This window comes from Lissotriton vulgaris, chromosome 6, assembly GCF_964263255.1.
Source record: "Lissotriton vulgaris chromosome 6, aLisVul1.2, whole genome shotgun sequence".
NCBI lineage: Eukaryota > Metazoa > Chordata > Amphibia > Caudata > Salamandridae > Lissotriton > Lissotriton vulgaris.
In genome coordinates, this window is record NC_141694.1 from 652,426,264 (window position 1) to 652,451,122 (window position 24,859).

Genomic DNA, 24,859 nt, shown 5'->3' on the forward strand with positions numbered 1-24,859 from the left:
TTATGTCAGTGATCCACCTTGAACATACCAATGGCTTCGAACATCAGCAGCTCTGAGACCAGAACGCTACAGTCTATGGGTTTTTTTCCTCTGGGAAAGGTGACTTCACAGTGAGGCCTAAGCATTCACCCCTCCAACAAGCCTTAATGACACCAGGGCCAACATGACAACACCTGGCCCCTAACAAGGCCACTTCTCTGACTCGCTCCCACCCCATCCATTAAAGCCGCATGGTATGACCTGGCAGGGGAGGGGGGTCCAAAAAATCGCCCGGCTGCTACTGCTATTCTAGGGGGGCTTAGGTGAGAATGGCCCCCCACGAGGCCCCTGCCTACTCCCACCCTACCCATGCCCGCCATGGCCTGAAAGTGATAGCCCAGCAGGGGAATGACCCTGCTTCAGGGCCCGGCCGGCCACATGAGGCAGGTGGCTAAGGTGAAAATGACCTAAGGGCCACAACAACACCCGGCCTCCAACTTCTGTTTAACAGCAGCATGACAGGGAGTGCCAGTGATACCGACAACGCTTTACAGTGGTCTGTTGGGGGCTGGGGAAGACAGTAAGGGGGTCATTAGGATGGCGGGCGGACTTTGCCCGCCCGCCATCCTGACGGGGATTGGGACCGCCCGCCATAAGGGCGGGGGTCCCGGGGTGATGGTATTAGGATGTGCCCGCCACAGTGGAGGGCACATCCTGTATTTTTAGCATTGTGGTGGGCGGTGCTTTCTGCACCGCCCACCACAATGCAAAAAATGCTGTACATCATTTGCATTTACAAAGGGGCAGGCACCGCGCGGTGCATGCCGCTTTGTGAATGCAAATGATACCTCCCCGTGCTCACCCCCCTACTCACCTTCACTCTGGGGGCCCGCACGGGGCCCCCAGAGTGAAGTCCGCCTGCCTTTCCGCAGCCGCCACGGAAAGGCATTGAAAAATGCCCATGATAATATGACTGGCGGTGTCTGATAGACACCGCCACCATATTATTCCTTTTCCGCCCCGGCCGCAAGGCGACCGGGGTGGAAAAGCAGCGGACGGTCTTTCCGTCCGCAGAGGTTCCCCCGCCATACTAATATGGCGGGGGAAAACGAGAGATGATGGCAGGCCACTGGCAGCCTGGCGGGGGCAATCCGCCTGCCATCATAATGGGCCCCTAAGTCTCTGTGGGCTGGTTTACAGGGGCCCTAAAAAAACGGCCACCAGATGACCCTGCTGCACTGGCCTATCGCCCAATGCCCGACTGCCTTCCTTCGCAATCCGAACAGGGTCCTGACCCAATTCATCAGGTAAAGGTGTCAGGAACATGAGCTGTTAATAAAGCAAATCGCCTCGTAACTGGTAAAGTGCTCTGATCTTGCATGTTTTGCCTCTGGGTCAGGAGCTCCCATCTGAGGCCTAAAATGTCTGCTTTGTTTCTGTGTATTGTGGATTAGTTGCAACTGGGGGGGGATGTGTGGCAGGAAGGAAGCCATAATATAGGTGTGAACTAGTGCTTTTTTGGCTCGTTAAACTTTTGTGGGGGAGCTGACACTCACTACTTAAGGACCATGAGGAGAAAGACCTGAACTCTAAGTAAGTAACCGGGCCAGAATCTCTCAATACTTTTTTTGCAGTTTTACACAGTGCAAACTCACCCCAAGGGTATTGGAGTGCTCCACATGAGCACTAGCTATAGTACTCAAGGTCAGGCTAATGTTTTAGGCACTGAGAGAATAAGTGATTTTCTCAAAATCACAATATGTTGTGCAGACACCGTGACTCGAACCTTGTCCCCAGCTCCAAAATCTGAAGCTCTGGCTATAACACCACACCCACTAGTGTATCTCCATCAGGGTCAGACTGGAACAAAAATAGGGCTGGTTCCAAAATAAAAGTGGCCCCCATTAGCAAACCAGACAGCTAAAAATATGCCCCACATTTGAAAAACGGACCAGTTTTCAACATGTAAATGCTGAATGAGTATTTTGTAAGGTATGTGAGACCGCATACATTTGTGTTTTCTGAGGACAATGTTTGTAGTAATATCAGGAAAAGCGAGAGTAAAAATTGGCCCACCAGATCATAAAACAGGTCCACAAATTGTTAAAAACCCGGCCCACACACTGACCTGTTAGACCATCCCATACAGGACTACCTAATTGTCCTGGACCCCAGGCTGACCCTGATCCCCATCCATCTTCAAATTCAAAAGGGGCCCCTGCTGCACCCTTCGAAGTTTGTATACAAACCTCCCCCGCAGAGTCGGCCCTTGCTCAGACAGCACCCTAGGTAGAAAGACATTTGGCGCCTTGGCTGCTGCTGGTGAATACAATGATGCACTAATGGGCCTCCATTGGTACTCCCAAGCTAGTCACTAGCTGATCACATCAGAGCAGTAACATCACACACATAACGTGTATTTGTGAAGTGCACGTTTACTGAGGGTATCTTGGCACTGAATTACAGATGTTTATTGTTACCCAACGGTACTCATTTTATCAACCTCGGAAGGATGAAAGGTTGAGTGGATCCACCGGATTTGAATCTGTGACCATGAGGTCGAACACAGGACCCTACAGTGGCCAAATTACTCCACTAAGCCACTAAGTGACTGGCCTCATACAAACATGTCCCCACCTCGCTCAATTCACCCTAGGTCACTCACTGAGGAGCTCCATCAGGCTGTAGCCAAGTTGTTTCTGGGGGGGTTGAGGATGCTAGTCTGTGATCGAAGGGTGTGACAAAAATGAGAGAGCGAGGAAGGAGCTAATGAAGCATTAAACAATGCGTAAAATCAGTTTGTACTGAGTCACTGGAGACAAGTGCCCCTTTGAAGATTGGCGCCGTGGGCCTAGGTGCCGAAAGACGGGTTGGCCCCACTGAGGCTCACCTCCAGGGCGAGGGCACCCTCGGCGCGGCTGGCAGCACTCGGGCTGGTGTTCCTGGCTGACAGTCGGCGGGGAGCGCTGAGATTAGAGGTCGCGATGCTGCTGGTGCCTGAGCGCGCAAGGGACACGGAGGATTATATAACTGGCTTTAGGCAGGCCCAGACAGCCGCTGGACAGAGCACCGCGCCGCGCCCCGCCCCTCGCTCAGCCATGCGTGGGATGTGAGACGGCGCGGGCGGCAGAGCGGGCTACACCGGATCACTGGCACTGACCGCGCAGGAGCCGCGCAAGGAACGTCGCTGGTTTTAGGGGGAAAGACCGTGTTAGAGTTCGACATAGGCAACCACTGTCCACATAGCACGCCTTGCTATCCAGTAGGAAGATGCCACCTCTATACAGACTGCTCCTGGTGACCCTGTGCCTAGCGGTGCTCGCGCAGAGCCGGCGTCACCGGCGCAAGCGCTGGGCGGCGGGACAGCTGGAGGCGCAACGGCAGCCCAGGTAAGAGGCCCCTCCCCCGCGCACCTGCGTGCGGCGCGTCTCCAATCAGCAGAGGAGCCCACGCGGCAGGAATATATGCAGCCAGGAGACGCCATTTCCTCTCTTTTTGAAATTATTTAATGTTTTAATTCTTATTGGCTAATTGCGCATGGACTGTTTCCTTAATTCTAATAAGCATAGCTTCTGACATCCTCAAATGAGCATCTGAGTGAAGTTTTCCGCCCCATCTTTCCGTTGGTGTGTTTTAGGGTCGGCTGTACATGAAAAGTTGTTCATGGTGTGGTTGGGTGCTCGCGTCTCATTTAAGCATTGGTAATTAATGTTTATGTGAGAATAATATTATTTGCATATATTTTTAGGACAACTGCTCGAGCTTTGAGGAGTTTGGGGTTCTGCGGCCGCTGCTTGTTTGTCAGTGAGACCCCTTCGCGGTCAGAAAGCTCTGGGGATGTCACCACCACAGCAGCGAGAGTGCTGACATTTCCATACATCAAATAGACCCCGCCCTCAACCTCCCTCCCTCCAAAAAAAAAAAAAAAAAAAAACAGGTACAGCAACAGACGAGGAAGGCTATTATTAGGACAAATACCAGTAAGATGAACTACATTATTTTAAGGCAAGCAGGATATTGTTAATCTCAGTAGGTTACTGCGCCTGCTGCAGACGTTTGTGCATAGCTGGAAGGTTCAAGGTTTGAATCCCTGAATGAAGCAGGCTGATTTAAGCTCCTCTCATCAGAATCTAGAGACAATTGTGTTTATAGACTACACTAAGAAAGTCTAGTAATGATTTATAAATGTCAGGTCCTTTATTGCTTGATTGTAAAGAGGAACCATAGTCGTTTACTTTAAAAAAATAATGCAATGAATTGAAAAAGCGTTGTGTACATCATTGAGTATTGTTTATTTTTTCGATTTTTTAAGTTACGAATTAGAAAAAACTATTTTTTTGTAGCAGCGCAATGTTAAAATGTCCCCAATTAGCAGACACCTTCCCTTGGTTAATTGTGGCTGTGGTACACCCGCTAGTTTCCGCAGTGGAAGGGGCATCTCTCTTCAAAATAGTAGAATGCAAAGTGCTGCTATTTAAATAACAAGCATTGGAATATCCAAGAGATCTGGCTTTAAAAGAATGTTATAAGGTAATGTGAAGCATTATAAATATATAATTGTTAGAATGGATACTTTTGTAGAAGAAAAGAACTGTAGAATTAGATTGGTGTAGGTTAAAGATCAGGTGACAGTTGCACTGTCAAGCCAGACCTAAAAATCCACGTAGGTTCATGACAGCCCTCTTCCCATATAATCTAGTTATGTAAGACATTTTCAAAGCCACATACCTGCATGTGTGTGGCCCTGAAAGTTCAAAATCAGACAGCTGGATAAATAAACAAAATGATCACAGCTGTGCGGAGAGCAAACTCTTTTTTGTGGAAGCGCACAACTTCTGCCCAAACAAAAGATGTACTGCTGGCACCCAACATATGGGTGAAGCTAAAGCCCCTTCCTGGTATTCTTACATAATTGTCTGGCGACACATATGCTGTCAAGCCAGACCATAAAAACACTAGGACTGGTTGAACATCTCACAATAGACAGGAAATATCTGGGAGTTGTGGCCCTTATGTATCAACACACTTTTGCATAGACATCGAATGCTTAAAACCCTTTAAAACAACACGCCCCATATCCCAAAAGTCGTTGTTAATATTAATGCACAGGGTGTCTTCTGTACAAGAGGCAGAACAGAGGAGAGAGTCTTTGATCCCTCTCTAGACTAGGTTTGGTTAGCTGGCTCAGACGCACATCATGAAAGCGAGATATATCCATGACTTACGATCTAATTCACATTTCATTTCAAAATATTGTTATGTACTGTAGCTGGCATAGAATTTAGAGTTGCCACCTTTCTGAGAGCAAAATGCTGCCCATTTGTGTGTGTTTTGGCGTTCTGGAAGAGTCAAGACCTGATGCTGCATGAACAGTTTGTGTAAAATCGTCTGCAATATTTTTAATTCAGCAATAATGCCTCTATTTTTACCAAAACAGTTTATGGCTAGTGTAGAAATAATAAGCATTCTTTGCCATGCCTTCTTCTTACATTTATTGGTTTATGCTTATATTTCAGAGGGGAACATTTACAGATTTTAATGCTTTTCCTGATTTGTTTACTTGTTTTGGCATGGCAATACCAACCAAGCTGGTGAAATACTGGTCAGGTGACAACCCCACAACAGGCACATGTGGGGATGCTGATCTTACAGACATTTAGATGATTTTCACATTGTAACTGTCACAAGAAATGTGGACCATGGGTAACATTTATTTGTAAAATTATATATAGCATTAGAAAAACCCAACAGATTTGACTAGCCGAACAAATGTACAAGAGGTACTTGAACACACACAAACACACACAAAAATATGAATAAAAAATTGGAAACTGATCTGGATAACTGCAAAACCACATTAAGCAGGCTTCTGTGAGTTGGTAACTAGAGTGACGTTAGGGTAAATATCACAAAAATTTAGAAACTGTGATCTTGATAACTTTAAAAACCCCATAAAGCAAGCTTCAAGAGGTTGGTAGCCGAAGAGACGTGAGAGTAACTATATTTCTGTATGTTTTGAAAACATCAATTCATTATACAATTCAACTAGAGACTGCATTCTCTTACCTAAACTCATTAGTAGCAAGCCTTTGGATATTTCACACTCCTCATTACAGAACAAGGTGCTGCAACAATTCTTGAGCAATGGCTCCAGAGGGCCCTTCAATGCTGATATTGTACATAGTGCAAACCTAGATGAAGGGCAGCAAAGCACTGTACAGGATCACAGATAATTATTCACATGCGTCGCACAGGCCGCGGCATCCCCTGCAGCGCAGGGGTCTCCTAAACCCTTCAGGGCCTCCTCAACGCTTCAGATGGACCCCATTCCATCCAAGACCATTTGATATCTGTGAGATATGGGAGACTAAGAAACCCCTCTTAACGTTCTGCAGGAAGAACCCATCATTTTATGTTGGGCCACTGCAAGGATACACTCAACAAGTGCTTGGAGGAGCAGGTGGAATTTGGAAGTGGACTGTTACTGTGTTACACAAATCCTGCCTTGGTATTGTTGTCTGTTATTAAAACATTACTACCTGGGAACGTCACCTGCTTAATTGTTCAAAAAGGTGGATGGCTGAAAGCAGCTGATAGCACCCTTATTAAAGGGTTTGTTAATGAAATTACTCGAAAGTCTAAAAACACTACATTTGAATCGAAGTGGGATCAATAAATCTGTATCAGCTACTGCTATTTCTTGAAAATATGTGAAGGATTGTAAAGATTTTTAGTTGTGTTTTAAATGGGGGTAATGTATTGCTTTTGTTGAAATGATGAAAAAGTTTTTTTTTATTGGGATAGGAACTTTTTAACTCTTCTGTAATTTCTCTGTAATATGTTACTTGATGTCAATCACTTAGTATCCTTTGTCATTTTAACTTGCTAGTTAATTGCACTGATTCTTCCATACTAACTGTGTGTCTGCTCGGGAAAATCAATCTTGCATCAGAACTTTATAATTATACTGTATGTTAATCAATGAATAAGCAGTGCCGATAATCAGGGCGCCATATGCAGGAGAGCCACCTCTCATCTGGGTGAGCCCTACTTCTCCATTGGATCTGTAACCTCTTGCTCATCCCATCATCCACCCACCTTTCTTCCAAACCTGTACAGGCTGATGCATGGCCTCAGTGATGTGTCATCATGGGAAGTGCGTTAAGGCCACTGAGATGCGCAGACCAGCAGATTAGCAGGACAAGGGTGCAAGCCCCTCGTCAGTTAAATATTTTGTGATACATGTTATAGCTTACAATTGAAATATTGAAATTAATTTGTATTGCTGTAAGAAATGACAATTATAGAGAAAAATATGTCTGCCTGTTTAGTTGACAGGAAGTATAAAATGATAAATGCAGCTTAAGAGATTGATGTTTCAACCTCTCTTAGTAAAGCCACAGATGGTGATGAAAATGACAGTCAAATGCTTCCTCTGGCATGTTTAATAAGAAATTGTATAATACATAGTTTTCCATCCTCAGGAAAGGGCACTACTCCAACAATGCTCCCTTTTTTGGGTTAGTGTAAGATGGGGATGAAGACCAAGAACGAGGCTTACCTCTTGCACCTCTCGATAGACGATCAGGGGCAGCCTTCGTAAAACACTTTGCTTGTTTGATGTTGGTCTCCCAAACGCCTGTCATTCTTTTTTCTCAACCCGCAATATGAGGATAAAAAAAAAAAAAAAAAAAAAAAGATGGGGATGAATTGCCTAAAACAACTCGCACAGTGGAACAAGGGCTGATTTAAAATTCGGAAAGATATACATGTCAATTTCAAATATTAGTGTCTATAATAGTTCCTTGAATGAAAGTTTTGAGCTGGAGCCATGGTATCCACAAGTCGAAGATAGCTCTGCCTTGGTTAGTGGAGTTAATTTAGAGGAGAAGATCTCCTTCAAGAACAATTATTTTATTACTGAGAGTTTCTTACACTTGCTTCCTCAGGTGCACCAATCTCTTTCCCTAATCCAATTAACTGAATTAGTGCAATAGTTTTGTAGTTTGACCCCGGTAATACCACTTTGTAATGCTAGACAACATCTTAACCTTTGTTACAAGACCTCTCTGCAGTCCATCCCCGCACACTGCTACCTCATCATCACACCACCAGACTGGCTTGCATACTGCAAAAAAGGCCATCTATAAGTTATTGATGCTTGTGTTTAAAACTGCCTATGGCTCATCTCATGACTACCTTTCCACTTCTATTATTTGCCGAAACTCTACCCTTAATCTACGATTTGCAGACCCGCACTTTCTAGTGCTTTTAAATACATTTGTGCTACATCTAGATTCTGGTCCTTTGGCCATCTAGCACTTCTCCACTGGAACTTGCTTGCGCCAGTCACAAGGATCAGCCCCTCAAACCAGGAGTTTAAAGCAGCCTTAACAAATCTCCTACTTAGAATTGACGCAAAGGGGGACTTCTGCCTCATATACGTTTAGTTTCAGTTCTTATATTAGTTGTGTATCAACATGCATGTCAATCCTAACTGTGTATGCTCAAAAAACTGTCTCTATCTGGTATTTATTAACCTCCCATCCACATAAAATGCTATTTGCCACTACTGCTGTTTGGTAAATCAATTCTCTTTCAAATGTAATGGCTCTTATTAAAAATAAATACATAAATAAATCATTATTTTTGTCTGTGTATCTGTACCAGAATTGGCTTTGAAAATACTCTTCCTAGTTGCTTAAAAGACATGCATGTTCACGCTCTGTAATAAATAGATTACTCTATTGACACCATGGTGGTTCCACATAGTTGACGCAAAATTAACTGAGGATACTGTGATCGACTCTTTGTTGGTTTGAGTGGATGGCTGGGTATCTTGATAGTGGGTACACTACTGGAATAAACAACCGACCTAAAGTTATATAGTAACCTTTGTTTATCATGATTTACAGTCTCTCCAATGCTAATTTATTCCAACAGTTTGCAACAGTCGTGCTCACTTGTCTGGTCTCTTTCTGGTTTTGAGGACACTTTTTCATCGCTTAGTTTTCTATGATATCATCAATATAATCCGTTACACAGCCCCGGTTGATTGGTTTTGATACAATCTTCTTATTTGCTTCACACAAGGGGCTCCGACAAAATGTTTAAGACTCTTGGAATTAATTTGACCGCTTTAGAGTCTGCCAGTGTCATAGTATGAAGCGGTAGATTTACTTCAATCTAAGGTTTCTTCAGCTGCAATCGTGTGTGCAGTCCCTCTCTTGGCCTAGATGCACTGTTCTGCTTCGAGGATTAATATAATGGCATGATGACTAAGTACATTACCATTAAGTTGCATAATAGTAACACATATTTTAAGAGCTTAGAAATGGCAGCAGTGCACTATCAAATTCCCTGAAAACAGGTTGTCATTAATAATGACTCCGCCTGTTCTTATGAAATCTTAAAGCTCCTTCGCTATTCATAATACCCCTAGAAATCCCCCCAGAACTGTTCTCATCTTATTTGTGGGTGGCCTTGCCCTATGCAGCCTGCTTAATTTGGGTAGGCATTTTTGACTTATTTCAAGGTATGTGTGCACAGACCTGCTAATTCCAAATATGCTAGTTTATCATGGTGTGCGTCTTGCTCCCCGCAACCTGTTTACAATTGAAATCGTTTTAGTTTATTTTTCAGTGACTTCTCATGGACGTGCATTATAGCAAACTCACTTATTTTTTTCCATGCACAAACAATTTGTAAATCTGCCATGTTTGAGCTGCTGCGGAAATGTGCCGGTGTTGGCATCATGGGATTTAGGCAAAGGCTGAGTCTTGGGTTTGTAAACGACTGCAAATTATAAGTTTCTTTGCCAATTGAGGTGTGTGTCTGTTCTCTGCAACCTGATTAATTTGGAAAAAGTTTTGAATCTGCTTCTTAATATTTATGAACAGATTTCCTAAATCTGTGTTTCGGTGTTTATTTTGTTAACATTTGGGAGTTTTTTAAAAATAATTTTTTTCTCAATCTTTCATTGCAGCAATCTCACTTCACTTATTCTTAGTAAAACTGTAGTTGCAGTTGTGGACCAGACATCCTTAAACAACAGTTTATTTAGCTTTTTAAATAAATCCAAGCATTGCAAAAATGAGAACTGAACATAATAGGGAATTTGCAGTAAGAAAACATTTGAGCATAAGCACTGACCTATAACAGCATGACCCATCATCATGGGGGGTGTAACATGGAGTAATCAGTAATCTTTTTTTTCAAATAAGGCATTATACGAGTATTTCAAACACAAAACACCATGAACTCAAACAAACGTATGTAAGTTGATGTCTGGAGTGAGCCATTATCTCAGTGACGTGGTCAGATGTGTACAATAGGACATTCTCCCATCCTTTTGATCCTCCCTAATGTGTTAGCAATTCTGGTTTGGTAGAGAAATCTGGTATGTGCTTCTTCGGCTCCGCCACTGCCTTCAACCACTTAAACCTTGTGGTTCAACAAATGAACATCCGATGGTGATGTGACCAAATCCAGCATAGCATCGTTATTTATCTTTTTATTCTCAAAGGTAATTGAGTCAAGGTACACATGCCTTTTGGGACAGTGTAAGGTTGAGACCCACACATTTTCAAACTTTATAACCGAAAATGTTGGGGCGATCCCAGAGGAGTGGTAAGATGGAGACCGGTGAACTCCACCTACATTTAAAGTTGGCGTACTACTATGTGAGTTGATCTTATGTAACGCTGTGGGGTCATTTGATTAGATGCAGAATATTACATTGGGTTAGTTGAAAGTGACACTGCCAAGAGCTGTCTTCATGTGGAGGCATGTCTTAATGCACTCTCCATCTGTAATATCTGGGGGACAATCTAATAGCCATCTGTGTCCTAACAGTAATGCCATGGTCCCATTTTCTCATCTACGTGCAATAAGGTACATCAGTCAATTCTGCATGACTAATCCGAGTTCCCAGGGTATAGGATGCAATAGGTATTTTAGAAAATGTGACCCTAGAGGCCTTGAGCAAGTCCCCATATGGTAAAAATTGACCCCTGGCTATTGGGAATGTGTCTTGGACCACCTGGAAGGTGATATAATTATCGCTTACAAACAGTTCACCCAGGCACATTTTATTTCTCTTGCAGATGTATGGAATCTCCCAAAAGAGGAGGCGAAAGGCCAAAAGTTGTATTATGATCTTTGTTGTTGCTATTTTCCACATTTAAGTTATGGCTATCAATGCTTTTAATTACAAGATTAAAAGGGATAATGCACCGGATTGGGGTAATGTGAGTTCCAAAGGTCGGGAGCTCTTGTGCAAATATATAAAACCTTTGCAGGCCAAAATTCAAAGTCATAACCATAAGGTTTTAATCAAATTTAGGATTCATTACAGATGGTAAAAAGTATTCAGCCATTCAGATTCAACTCAGCATCAATAAGCATGAAAATAAGCCAATTGTGAGAGGTCATAACGGAAATAGCCAGAACTGAAATATGGTTCAGCAAAGAACTAAAATAAATCTACTCAGTTTGTAAGTCAGAGGAGAGTCTAAATATAAAACAGCAAGTGCACCAACATTAACTCTGCCTCCGAAGCGAAAGTCAAAAGGTGTAAGTATAAATGAGCAGATAATCTAACATTGAGGCTGCCTTCGAGAAAGTAAGCAGAAAGTCTGGTACGCATCCCAGAATTGTCACATTTTATAGCTTTCAGACGGTGAGAATTTTCACACTGGGCATGGCAAGATATGGCCTCACAGGACTGGCATCAGCCCTTGAAGATGTTGCTTTGTACATCTTTTGATCACACTTTCTTTCTCAAAGAACAAATTAATACATTTTATTTGCAACTTCTACAGTACCATGAGAAGGAAATCTATTTTGTTTTATTTTCTGAAAGAGGAAAACCATCTGCTAGAAAACATGCCAGTGAAAGCTCATTTTTGGAAAATATAAGCAACAACTTTTTTTCAGTAGCTTGAAAATGGATGGCATTGCAAGCAGGCTGAGGCCCAGTATTGTGAAGTGTAGTTATGCTTACCTAAACACAGCTAAATATGCAATCTTTTTAAATTTCAAAAATGATCTTTCACAGCAGCTAGTTCTAACAAGAATGATGAATGTGTAACAAGTAGAACAGAGATAGATAGACAATCTTTGAATTTAAGACCTTGATGTAGTCTTATCCTCATTCCAGTCTCATTCTGTGCAAACCGATCATTGAGAACCCGCTTGCTGCCTAATGTAGTTGTGCCACAAGGCAGTAACTCGTCAGACGAGGAATAGTTAGACCACATGAAGCAGTCTTGTTGAGTTGTTGTTTAGGCTTTGATGCGATGATTCTGATCCCTCACCTTTTCTTTCCACATTTCCAATGTGGCACATCTTTGTATTGCAGCACAGGGGTGACCGCTTGTGGGAGCTTCACAGTTTGGCCAAGGAGGGCCCTAGAGCCAGACCCCTGTTCCATCTTCCAATCCTCTACTGGCTCTCATCAGATAAACTGCCAACTCAGCACCTACCTAACCTACCCACCTGACATCCTTCCTCGACTCAAAAGAAACCATACAACCGCATCTTTATAACTCCCCTACCCTCGGGTACTCCCACCATGCTACTCTTCCGCTTCCTCCGCCCTGCCTACAAGTGAATTACTTTGGAAGTCACTTGCAAAAAGCTCAGAGTTCTGCATTGCTCTACTTTGTATCTGGTAGTAAATGCAAAGTACCTTGTTCATTATCTAGTTGACATGTGTGAGTTGGTGTATTTTGCATCTGAATGCCAGATGTGAACCGTTTATAAGGGATCCCCTTACACTACACCATACAGCTACTTTTTAAATGTTGCATTTCACAATTATGTGCTGCTTCTAATTTATTAGGTCCGCATCTAGCTCTGACTTGTGAATTGTCTTATCTTGCACATGGGTGCTGTCTATGATTATTTATTATGCATGTTATGTTTTGGTATGTTAATTTAACTTATAACGCGCATGAATCACCCCCTATGGGGTATTTCTGCACAGCAGAGACCAACGAGCGAGGCAGCATTAGTTTTGGAATAGCAAGGGTTTGAGAAGTTTTCTGAAAAGGAGATGATCAGTGCACTTCCGTATGTGAGTAGGAAGTTTATTCAAGTAACAAGGCGCCAAGTAGGAGAAAGCTACCCCGCTGGAGCGAGTTTTCCAGATTTGGGGCACAGTAAGAAATTATTTGCTCATCGATCTTAGAGGTCTGCCTGGCAGGTAAGTAATGAGTTTCTCCAACAGGCATTTGGGTCACTTGCCATTTAGTGTTCAGTTGCCACTCATGTACTCTGTATTCACATCCATGTGCTGTCTCAGAAGAAGATTTTTCAGTGTCTCAGTAATTCTTCTTCTGTTTTTACTCTGCTTTACAGTGCTGGTTCTGCTTTGCTCTTAAATTCCACCTTGTGAGCACCTAAGAATTGCTTTGTTTTGCATCTGGGTAACCCCCTGGCACCTTGCTGCCACCTGTGTATTAGTTTTACTTTGCATCTGCCTGCATACACATTGCTCTTCATAGCTAGTCTAGATTTGATTTCTGAAACTATTTCTATACTTCTCTCGCTGATGTGTCTGCTTCCTAATTCTTCATTGTCACTATCTGTGTGAGTCGTTCAAAATACAAGACACTGCAGATTATACCCATTCTTGTATTCATCATGGTGCAACCCTTCCCACATAACCTTATAATTGTACATCTTCGTTGCTGCACTATGATGGCAGTATCTATCTCGCCTTCATAAAAGGAACTGACACATACACTTCCCTGTCTTACACCCCATGCACTGAGAGGTGCCTCATGAACATCCCTTCTCTTCCTGTGTGCTTCTAGCATAAGCCTATGGCATAAGCACCCTAATGAATACTACTTTCAAAACACTCTTTTTATGTTAACCACATAAAACATGTTGCAAGATGTCTGAAGTGCTTCTGTCGTTCTCACACACGTTGTCTTACTTTTTACATCTAAGCCACACCAGGTGTCGGTTTATAAATGTAGATGATGAAAGGCTAAGTTTCCCTCTTGGGAAACACATTTGACCTGCAGATTATACACAGATCTTATCAGCACATAATCGACTCCAGCGAGTTCTTCCACTTGCCACATGTTTATAGGTCCGGACTGAGAGTGTCAGCTCTCTGCAAAACTTACCATTTACAATATACATAGTGTGAGCTACTGGCGAACCCCCTGCAGCCATTTCATCTTTTGTATTAGCTCCCCTAAACTATTTTCTGGTACATTGTCAAGCACTTCTTAGATCAGACCAGAGTTTCTCTCTTACCATCATGTTATTGACCATTTAGTGTTTTGTTCCTCTTCTCAGGCAGTGCGTCTCAGAGGTGCATTGTTTTCTGCATCTGATAGGGAGTACTGAGTGAGAATACAAATCATCTTGGAAGAAGGTTTCCTGTTCTAAAAGAAACAGATCATGCTGGTACTCTAGATTATTGCTTCAACTATGATTTTAGATAAGTGTGTAAATACAATCTAATATGCATCAGAAAATCTTCTTTGTGCTAAAGAACACTACATCTAAAATACAAAAAAATGTATTGAAAAAAGAAACATATAAATAAGGTCTATACTACGTTTACACACATATGTAGCTCATGCAGCACTGCAAGTAAGAAATTGTTTTATATATAGGATGTGTTAGTTTCAGGAGGGAAAGCTGCCTTTCCAAGATGCGTCTGTTTTTACAGTCAGGTGACAATCCCCTATTAACATCTGCCAGTGCTGCTGCTAATGTTTGCAGTTGCTCGCTTCTGGTCTTCCTCCTACTACTGCAGTCAGTGTTTGTGTGCTTGTATTCTGGGACCATTAGCTAAACAGGCAGTATGCTTATAATGACCAGGATGCAAAAGAACCCTTTGGGTAAAATACAGATGAGGAACTCTATGTGCATTTATGATCCTTAACCATGACATTTTGTTGCAGTAAAATCTATATGAACTAGAGTACCATGTTGAGGAGTAACATGATTGACTTTAATTTCGGGTTTTCTGCAGGTGTCACTCGTTTTATCAATGAGGATATAACTAGATTAGGGGAATATGAAAGATATATGTATGACAAATTGAACATGTACACCACTATGGATTGAAAGGCAGGTGTACAGTAGGACTTAATATTTGCGTACTTGGGCTTAATTCAGCTAAAAATATTTTTCCATGTTCATTTGGTCACATGATTTGTGGAAATTATGTTGTGATTACTCGAAAGCTGGCCTGTTGACTTTATTGATGAGGTATCGAGAAGTGCAATAATTTATTTGTTTGAATTAATTATTTACAGTATCACATCAGCCAACATTAACTTATTAACTGAACCGGTATATGAATATGAACTGAATAGGCTGATGTAAAGTAAGATTTATCAGTTGGCCCATTTGGGCTTAATCATGATCAAAAGTATTTAAAAATACTCTTTTATGTTCATTTGGTCACACAGAACTGTGATAGCTATGTTTAGAATAGCTGAAAAGAGGTCAGTTGACGTTTTTGATTACACGTGGTGAAGTGGAAGATTGTATTTGTTCTATTGGATTATCATAGCAATAAAAAGCTTTGAAGTGAAAGTGATGTGCCAAAAATCGTAATAATTTGTAGCCACAATGCCAAATTTTTTTTTCACAACAAATTTTATTTGTCAGTAGCCATAAACACCCGGGAGGATCTCGGGTTTGGGATGATACAATATAAAAGAATATTAAATCACTGATGTCGACCTTTACCATGTCAAAACACAATGCCGAATTTGACTGAATTATTTTTCCGTTTTTACAAATACTGCTTTTGTGTCTATTTCACTGGGTTTTGAAGTGTATATGAAGGTATTCCAAGATGGTGCTTGTTATTGTGGGCAATGCTACTCTGTTAGCCAAAATGCATCACGCTCTCTAAGCCATACTGGAGATCTAATAAACAGAAGCACTTTCTGCATATGGGAGCGTGCTGGCCCTTCTGTTTTGGATTAAGTAGGAGGACAAGTGATACATATTCATACATACACAGACACACACACACACACACACACATACACACACACACACACATCCACATATACACCTATATACATATATATTAGTGAATTTAATTATCTCGCTGGGTCACACGTCAAGTAAGCTTTTGTTTCTCACATGACATATGTTGGTTTTCTTGGGGTAAGCCCTTCCAAAAGTGCTTCTGTGTTTAAGCAGCTTAGTAGGAGTTGTTTGCTGACCACAAATTGTTGTTACCTTTCCTACTGTGTTCCCTTATCAGGAATGTAAAAGAAGAGACTCTTTTTTTCTCTTTTGCTCTGCCTTCCCAATGAAATGTAATCAGGCAACATGCCATCTCTCAAAATGCCTGACTCTCCAAACACCAAAGGGATGCCATGTGGGCTGTTACAAAATGTGATTGGCACTTCCCACAAATGGATGGCTGGTGGGGGCTGACCAATTGTCCCACCCTAAGGTTTGTTGCTTGTGGGCTGATATAGAATGTGAATGACAGGTCAAGCAAACAATGGCTTAAGGCAGCTGCCCCTGCATGCATGTATGATTATTATTATTTCTGTCTCAGGAGAGATATCTCATGCTATCTGTCGCACAGATCTAAACAAATGTAATTTTGAAAGGAATGCATACATGGGTGTTATCCTCAAGGTTATGTTATTTTCCACAAAGATACACCAATCTAATAATTTGTCTGAGTCATATTGATTTACAAATAATCTTACCCAAACATCATTTAAATTGAATGCAATAACTGACCTACTAAGATGCACTTTTTCTTAAAAGTCCCATGCAGATACTTATTCTATGAATTGCACCCAGGAAGAAGCAAAACACATAATCACGTTTTAATTACTGTAGCACACCTAGGAACACAAATATTTCACTTTCAGTCCCTGAGGCAGTCTGTAATAATACATTTGTTTGGAGAGGGAAACCAGTGCAACCGAAACAGTTATTTGTTATATGGTTGCCAATCTGCAAGGGTCTTACTTGTAAACAATAGTTATCCAATTAATTTATGTGTATTGTGATGTTTTCAAAATGACACTCAATGAAGCATTTGTGTTTTGCTTTCCTTTAGAGAAGTGTTTGTTCATTGTTCTGTTCTTCAAATACCATGTCCTGTGATTTGTATTCAGATTTTCTTTAAAGGCCGGTACAGTAAGATCTTACGGGCATTTTTTTAGAAGGGTCTGTTCTTTTGAGATTTCTTCATTGCCCATTTCTTTCATTGGCTCTTCAACTGACGTTTCACTGACTCGGGTATTATGACATATGCGTATCAGTTTTTACAGCATGGCAGACATGAACCGTGTCACCCACTGACACTCATTTAATTCAAGTAAGATATAGAGACAATAACACATTCTGAGACAGTGGCATACTTGTGTTTCACCTTGAATGTGGAATGACTGCTGATGCACCTGGTGTTTGTAGGTTGGCTCTGTATGGTTTAGAGAGGTATTTGCTTTCTCCTCCTCACAGATTTCTTCTTTTCTATGAATTGCTTCTCTAGACTTTTGGAAACTATGAAAAGTATTCCCAGCACAAGTTATGCTAAGTAAAGAGTTTCCTGGTGATTGTTATGTCTCAACCACCAGTAGGTAGCAAATTAAACTCATAAAGGAGCTGTGAAGCGCAAGTCAATGACTCTATCTTTTACACAATTTCAGTTGTTGGTTCCATTGAACTTCTGCAGTTCTGCAGTCATTACTTTAAAGTTGGATTTCTACCCTAGCTATTCCGGCAAGGTTCTTTGGATTGTCCTCACCTGATGAACCAACCTTTTACTTTGTCCAATCCATTGAGTCCAGGAGTATATACACAAAAACTGTTAGTTTGATCTTGTTGGTATCTTGGTCTGCTGCCATCTTCTTAGACTGATGGGATAGACACAAAATCTGCACCACTTTACTCCACATTCCAAAATCCAAAGCGCCAGTGCTGCCTAACTCCTCTGGAGCTCTCAGTGTAAAAAAAACATTTCTAACATCACCAGAACAACCTTACCTACCCAGTTTCCTGTTTAAGGACCAGGTATCATCATTTGTGTTGCCTGATAGATGTAAATGTCTCCATGAAGAACATTTATGTTGGCCTCTGAACTCTTAAGGAGTCTCTCAACATTCTGAACATCTACCACTTCTTGACTACACCTCAGCCAGAGAGACCTGATTATGCCCTCTCTGTTGCAAATGGCTACTGCTTGTCCAGGCAAATCATAGCCCTACAGTGGCTAATGAAGACTAAGAAATAGAGTATGTTGTTTTGTCCTCTCATTCATGATTTCATTCTGAGACAGACATTTACAGGAGGTACCTGCTAGATCAGTATTGCAAGTAATGTGGTAAAACTGAACTATTAGTGCCTCCCAGAAACATTTTGCCAGCAAAAATCTGATCAAATTTGAAAATACAAAATTAGGAATTACCATGTGAATTGGGTACACCAATTCCCACTGTAATTCTCAGTTTCTCAGGATACAATTCAGAATGCCAAGGCATTACCACACCTCTGAATTACTGATCCCTGTGGAATTGGTATTGCCAGGTGCAGTATTTATGGTCGTATTTGTTGCCGCTCTGAAAGAGGGGCTTAGTCTGAGTGTTAGCATGGACATCTCTCATATCACATAAGTCTTTAAATATTGTCTTGCCAAGTATGAAAATGCAGATCATTTTGTTCATCCCACTGATTATACAAACCTTCTAGCTAATGAGGCGAGTTGTATCTGCTATATCTGTGTTGGTTTTTCTCATCATTCTCATTTCACTAAGAGCATTTAACGTCATTTTTTGAGTGGAAACTTAAATCTAAATATATATAGAGTGATTGGTTTGCATACAAAATAGTAAATCTGCACCCATAGAAGCACTCCTTGAATGGGTGCCAATGTCTTACTTTTTGAAATTCACAAACATTAGCAGTAGTAGACTTGGTACCCTATGCTAGTCCAGGTTTCCAGGCATACTACTGGCAAAAAAACACCCCAAAATGTGATAGGATGAATGCTTGCAAATCATCTAACCAGTGGCAATTTTTCAGTGTAGCATTCCAGCCTATTGTTTTTGCTCACTGTACCACTATAGAGAGCAGCCCACCTAATGCAAATCAGTATTGACCCTCTTCCTCTTGGAAACTGTTCATCCCAAACTTTGGTAATCTCACCCCTCCACCTGCAGCCCACTGTTTGTGAGATTCACCCAACCCACCCCCCAAATCTCACTAATTTAGCTATGCCCCTGCCTAAAGCAGTAGCTTGCTTGTACTATTGACCATCCCATTTTCATGTAAGAGTGTGTTTTGAATATGCAGCACTCACCTGCACATCCCACTCTCCTACTACTTACTTTGAAATTTACTAACATTTGACCAAAAATAAGCAGGATTCTGAAAGGTTCAGAAACGTGAATTAAGTTCCCTGGAAATTACACCACATGACCTCTGAGCTGACAATAGTACTCATCCACCTTGCATCGTACAAGATTGCTTCCCTGTTCTGATAGTTCAGCAGTGTGCCTTCACTATCTGTGGTCAGGGCCCTCACAAGAGTCTATTCCATTGTAACTTGCAAGCCCTCATCACTGAAAATAAGAGTGAAAGAATACCAGGTCGTACAGATTCATCCATCTGTCCACAAACAATTTCACACTTGCCCCTTCCTCATCTTTCTGTACCTTGGTAATTTGGTTGTTATACCTCAATTCCACATTTTTGACTCTGAGTTGCATGAGGTGATGAGAGTAGACTCTTCACCTCGTCATTTATTATCCTCGCAGCAATATCTGAAGGTACATTTTGGCTAAGTCTACATCTGCTGTGTTCATCGATCCGCCACTCATTACACCATCTCACCACTTTGGAAGATATTCTGGGATAACAGAAGTCCTCCATTCATTCATTTCTTTATTCGATCAGTTTAAAAAAGATCATAAATGCACAGAATAAATACAAAATAACAATTTCATTTCAATAAAATACTTCATGTTCCTTGTATAAGAATAAAAAATAAAATAAAATAAAAGGATGATAATATAATATAGGTACCTGTTTAACCGCAACCTTATGTGAGTCACTCTCTAAGATGCAGTAGTGAATAACTCTTCCATTGCCCTTAGATATAAGCCGCCCCCTCTTCATTTTTCTCATACAGGCCCAAAGAAAAGAGGCTAGTAAAAAACATGTTAAAAAGTCTGGTAATGATTTTAAAAGAAGAGTGCAACTCGACACTGCCTAATGTTCTTCTGCTTTAAAAAGGGCTTAAGAAAGTGATCCCTCTCTTTCTTATAGAGCCTACAAAATAAAACCAGATGCAGTTCAGTTTGTCTTGAGAGGGAGTCACATGGACATAAGCTGAGGTCTGCATGGTTATACTTTTTCTCAGGGTATCCTAACATTAAAGGAATCAAGTTCATATGGAACCTCAACAGTATGAATCTGTGCTGAGGAATGGTGACGTCTGCTAGATAGTAAAACCCTCTCTCTGACAGTGACGGGTTCAGGTGATAGGTGACGACTGCAGCTTTTCCATTGTATTGCTCCTTCCTCTTAAAGTCCGCCTGTGCAATAAAGATACAGGAGACCTTTTTCTTTGAGACTCTTCTGCACGTTAAGGGTTCCTTAAATAGACCATGGAGGCCGAGCTCCTTCAAGACTGATTCCACATAGCCGAGCCACAGCAAATTTCTGTTTTTTTCCATGCTTAAACACTGCCTTAATATAAGTTGTGTGATTGCCACTGTTTCCCTGCGCCAAATTGAGTGCCACAAAAGGATTGGGGCTAATTGGATTGCATCTTGTATATACGGGAGGCCCAGTTCCTGATGTAAGGTATAGTTTGAAGTAGAGGAGGGAAGGCCTACCAGGGACTTGAAATAGTTATTTTCAGAAGTTTGGAGGATATTTGATGTTACCCGGTCCCATACTCCCGCCCCATAGATTGCTGCCGCCTTAACCTTGGCTTGATGAATGTTTTTTAGGGGAATCAGTGGTCTTACACCCATTTTCTGTGCAAGGGTTTTTTATGCTGAGAGGCTTCTCTCCATTCCCCTCTTCCTACCTTCCACCTGTTTTAGCCAGGATGAGACTTTATCAAAAAGGACCCCCATATATGAAAAAGTGTCAACCACCTCCATTTTCTCTCCATCTAGATGTAGGTAGGGGGTTTTATCGCTTTTCCTGGCCCCAGCTATGATGGCAAAGGCTTGGTGGGGTTGATCCTTAAATCCAGGGAGTACATAAATGATATATACGTATTTATCAGGCTTTGGAGGCCGCGCCCTTTCCTGGCTATCAATACCGCGTCGTCCGCGTATGCCAAGATGGGAAGGGCTTCGGAACCAAATATAGGGACATCACGAGAAGCCTTAATAAGTGCTTTTTCAACACCATTTGTGTAAATGGAGAAGAGAAAAGGGGCAAGGATGTAGCCTTGCCTTACTCCTCTAGCAACTCGAAAAGGGCGTGTACAGTCGCCATTTTTGGTGTATCGGGCCGTTGCATTTGTATACATCTGTCTGATCAAATTTATTATGGCATGATCAACACCTGTCTCCTCCAATATCTTCCATAGATTTTCAAGGACAACACAGTTGAACGCCGCCGACAAATCCATGAAAGCCATGTAGATTTTTCCTCCCTTCATTCTGATATATTTTTCTATGGTCATTTCTAAATTTAAACACTGGTCCACAGTACCCCTTTCTTTGCTGGAACCCATACTGGGCCTGGATTAGTATATTATTCTCCAGTGCCCAGCCCTCTAGTTTGGAGAGTAAAATCCGTCCCATCAATTTGGAGGTAGTATCTAGCAGGGAAATTGGTCTATAATTTTTGGGGTCTGCCCTGTCCTCTTTTTTAGGTCTCGTCTAAGGCATTGCTTTAGCAATTCTTTGGCCAAGATATTAGGTGGGGGTCTCAGAAATACTCCCAAAGGCGGATATCCTAGAGTGCATGTGTGTGGGCTCGTGCACATCGCACACCATTTGGTTTGCTTGCAGCCAGCATCAGACTGCAAACACTTCAAAGGAATCCGCTCAGGCGCTCCTACTAACATAAATTGTCACAAAGCTTCACAGGAAAGACCAGCGATGCCATATGGACAGCAGGCAGCCACAACACATCTTCCCCACTACTCTTTTCCTACCATTTTTAGGTCTCGGCTATTCCATCCCGAATGGATAATAGGCGAGATTTATAGTGAGCAGACCTAAAAAGTCTACCCACTGCGGACCACGTACAGTTCATGTGAGCCAGGCGCGTGCACAGGAATTAGTTCCCCCTACCCCTCCCATTAAGCAAGACAAGCCAAGAACATCAAAGCGACCGGCCGCTTTGATTCCATTTGCCACCAGCCACTTCACGTGCTCCGCAGGTCATAAACAGGACCATCTGCTTGTGAATCGGAATGCTGGCATGGTTGCCCAGCCCCCTTCACAGCGCTGCCTTTCCTCTGCTCAGCTTCAACCGCTCCCACTTGCTCATGCTGAGCCTCACAAAGTGGTTGCATCTCAGCCACAGACTTCCTGGCTCGCACGCCGATACTTTGTTGCAATATTCCTTTGCATTAAGCCTTTCTGCTTGAGCCGGCTGTTTTTTTAGTCACCGTCCTTATCGTAAGTGGATCAAACAGCGCCACAAGTAGAGGTTACAGCAGTTTTCGGTAGAGAGGGTAATTTAAAATTTGGAAATGTGTTCCATGCACCACTGAAACAGTACTCACCCCAAATAGGCGAATCTCTACATTTAATCGTTTGTATTGGCTACATAGAAGTTGCTAACACGGCAGTTCATTCTTTTCTGCTTTTCCCTGTTTCCGCCACACACTCCACTCCTTTGTGCCTCCTTTCTGGCCTCTTGTCTACTTAACTTTTTACCCTTTCTCCTTTAATCCCATTTCCACCTTCTCACAACCCCTTTGAGCACTGTTATCTTAACATTTGTGTTTCTCTCTGTCTTATGATGTCTGCCCTGCCACCATTTATTTCGGACCCTCACACCTCACCCTCACACCTCCTCACCCTCACACACCCTCACAACCTCAAACACCCTCACTCACCCTCACAACCCTCTCACCCTCACTCACCCCACACCCTCACCCTCACACCCCCTCACCCACCCTCACCCTCACACACCCTCACCCTCACACCTCCCCACCCTCACACCCCCTCACCCTCACAAAGCCTCCCCCTCCCACACACCCTCAGCCTCACTCACCCTCACACCCCCTTACCCTCACACCCCTCACCCTCACCCTCACCCCTTCACCCTCACCCCCCTCACTCACCATCTCACCCTTACTCACCCTCTTACTCACCCTCTCACCCACCCTCACCCACCCTCTCACCCCCTCACCCTCACACACCCCCTCACCCTCACACCCCTTCACCCTCACACCCCCTCACCCCACATCAGCCTCACACCTCACCCTCACACCCCCTCACCCTCACACCCTCACCCTCACACACCCCCTCACCCTCACACCCCCTCACCCCGTCACCCTCACCATCACACCCCCTCACCCTCACGCCCCCTCACCCTCACAACCCCACACCTCACCTGCACACCCCCACACCCTCACACCCCCACCCCCTCAAACCCCTCATCCTCACACCCCCTCACCCTCACACCCCCTCACCCTCACACTCCCTCACTCACCCTCACACCGCCTCACCCTTACCCCCTCACACCCCCTCACCCTCACACCCCCTCACTCACTCACTCACACCCCCTCACCCTCACACCCCCTCACACTCACACCACATCACCCTCACACCCTCACCGTCACCCCCTCACCCTCACCCCCTCACCCTCACCCTTACACACCCCCTCACACACACCCTCACACCCCCTCACCCCATCACCCTCACCCTCACACCCCCTCACCCTCACACCCCTCACCCCCTCACCCTCACAACCCCACACCCTCACCTGCACACCCCCACACCCTCACACCCCCACACCCTCAAACACCCTCACACCCCTCACACCCACTCACACCCCCTCACACCCCCTCACCCTCACACACCCTCACTCACACCCCCTCATCCTCACACCCCCTCACACATCCCCTCACCCACCCTCACACACCCTCACACCCCTTCACACCCCTCACCCTCACACCCCCTCACCCTCACCCCCGTCACCCTCACCCCCTCACCGTCACAGCCTCACCCACACACGCCGCACCCTCACAACCCCACACCCTCACACTCCCTCACCCTCACCCTCACACCCCACACCTTCACACCCACTCACCCACACACACACCCTCACCCTCACACACCCTCACCCTCACACCCCGTCACCCTCACTCCCCCTCACCCTCACACACCCTCACCCTCACCCCCGTCACCCTCACCCCCTCACCCCCTCACCGTCACAGCCTCACCCACACACGCCACACCCTCACAACCCCACACCCTCACACTCCCTCACCCACACACCCCACACCTTCACACCCACTCACCCACACACACACCCTCACCCTCACACACCCTCACCCTCACACCCCGTCACCCTCACTCCCCCTCACCCTCACACACCCTCACCCTCACACCCCCTCACACACCCACTCACCCTCACACACCCTCACACCCCCTCACCCTCACACACCCTCACCCACACACACCCTCACCCTCACACACCCCCTCACCCCCCTCACCCTCAAACCCCCTCACCCTCATACACCCTCACCCTCACACCCCCTCACCCTCACACCCCTCACCCTCACACCTCCTCACCCTCACACACCCTCACTTACCCTCACACACCCTCACACACCCTCACACACCCTCACTCACCGTCACACCCCCTCACCCTTACAACCCTCTCACCCTCACTCACCCTCACACTTTTACCCTCACACACCCTCACCCTCAAACACCCT

General features: G+C 43.7%; 1 protein-coding gene across 1 annotated transcript in view; it reads left to right on the forward strand.

Moving 5' to 3' along the window:
• Positions 1-3,216: 3,216 nt before the first annotated feature.
• Positions 3,217-24,859, forward strand: part of GABRR2 (gamma-aminobutyric acid type A receptor subunit rho2) — a 441,060-nt gene continuing 419,417 nt past the window's right edge. Inside the window, exon 1 of the mRNA XM_086926659.1 lies at positions 3,217-3,368. Coding sequence (XP_086782785.1) covers positions 3,250-3,368 — 119 coding nt within the window. The 5' untranslated portion in view covers positions 3,217-3,249. The remainder of the gene's footprint in view (positions 3,369-24,859) is intronic.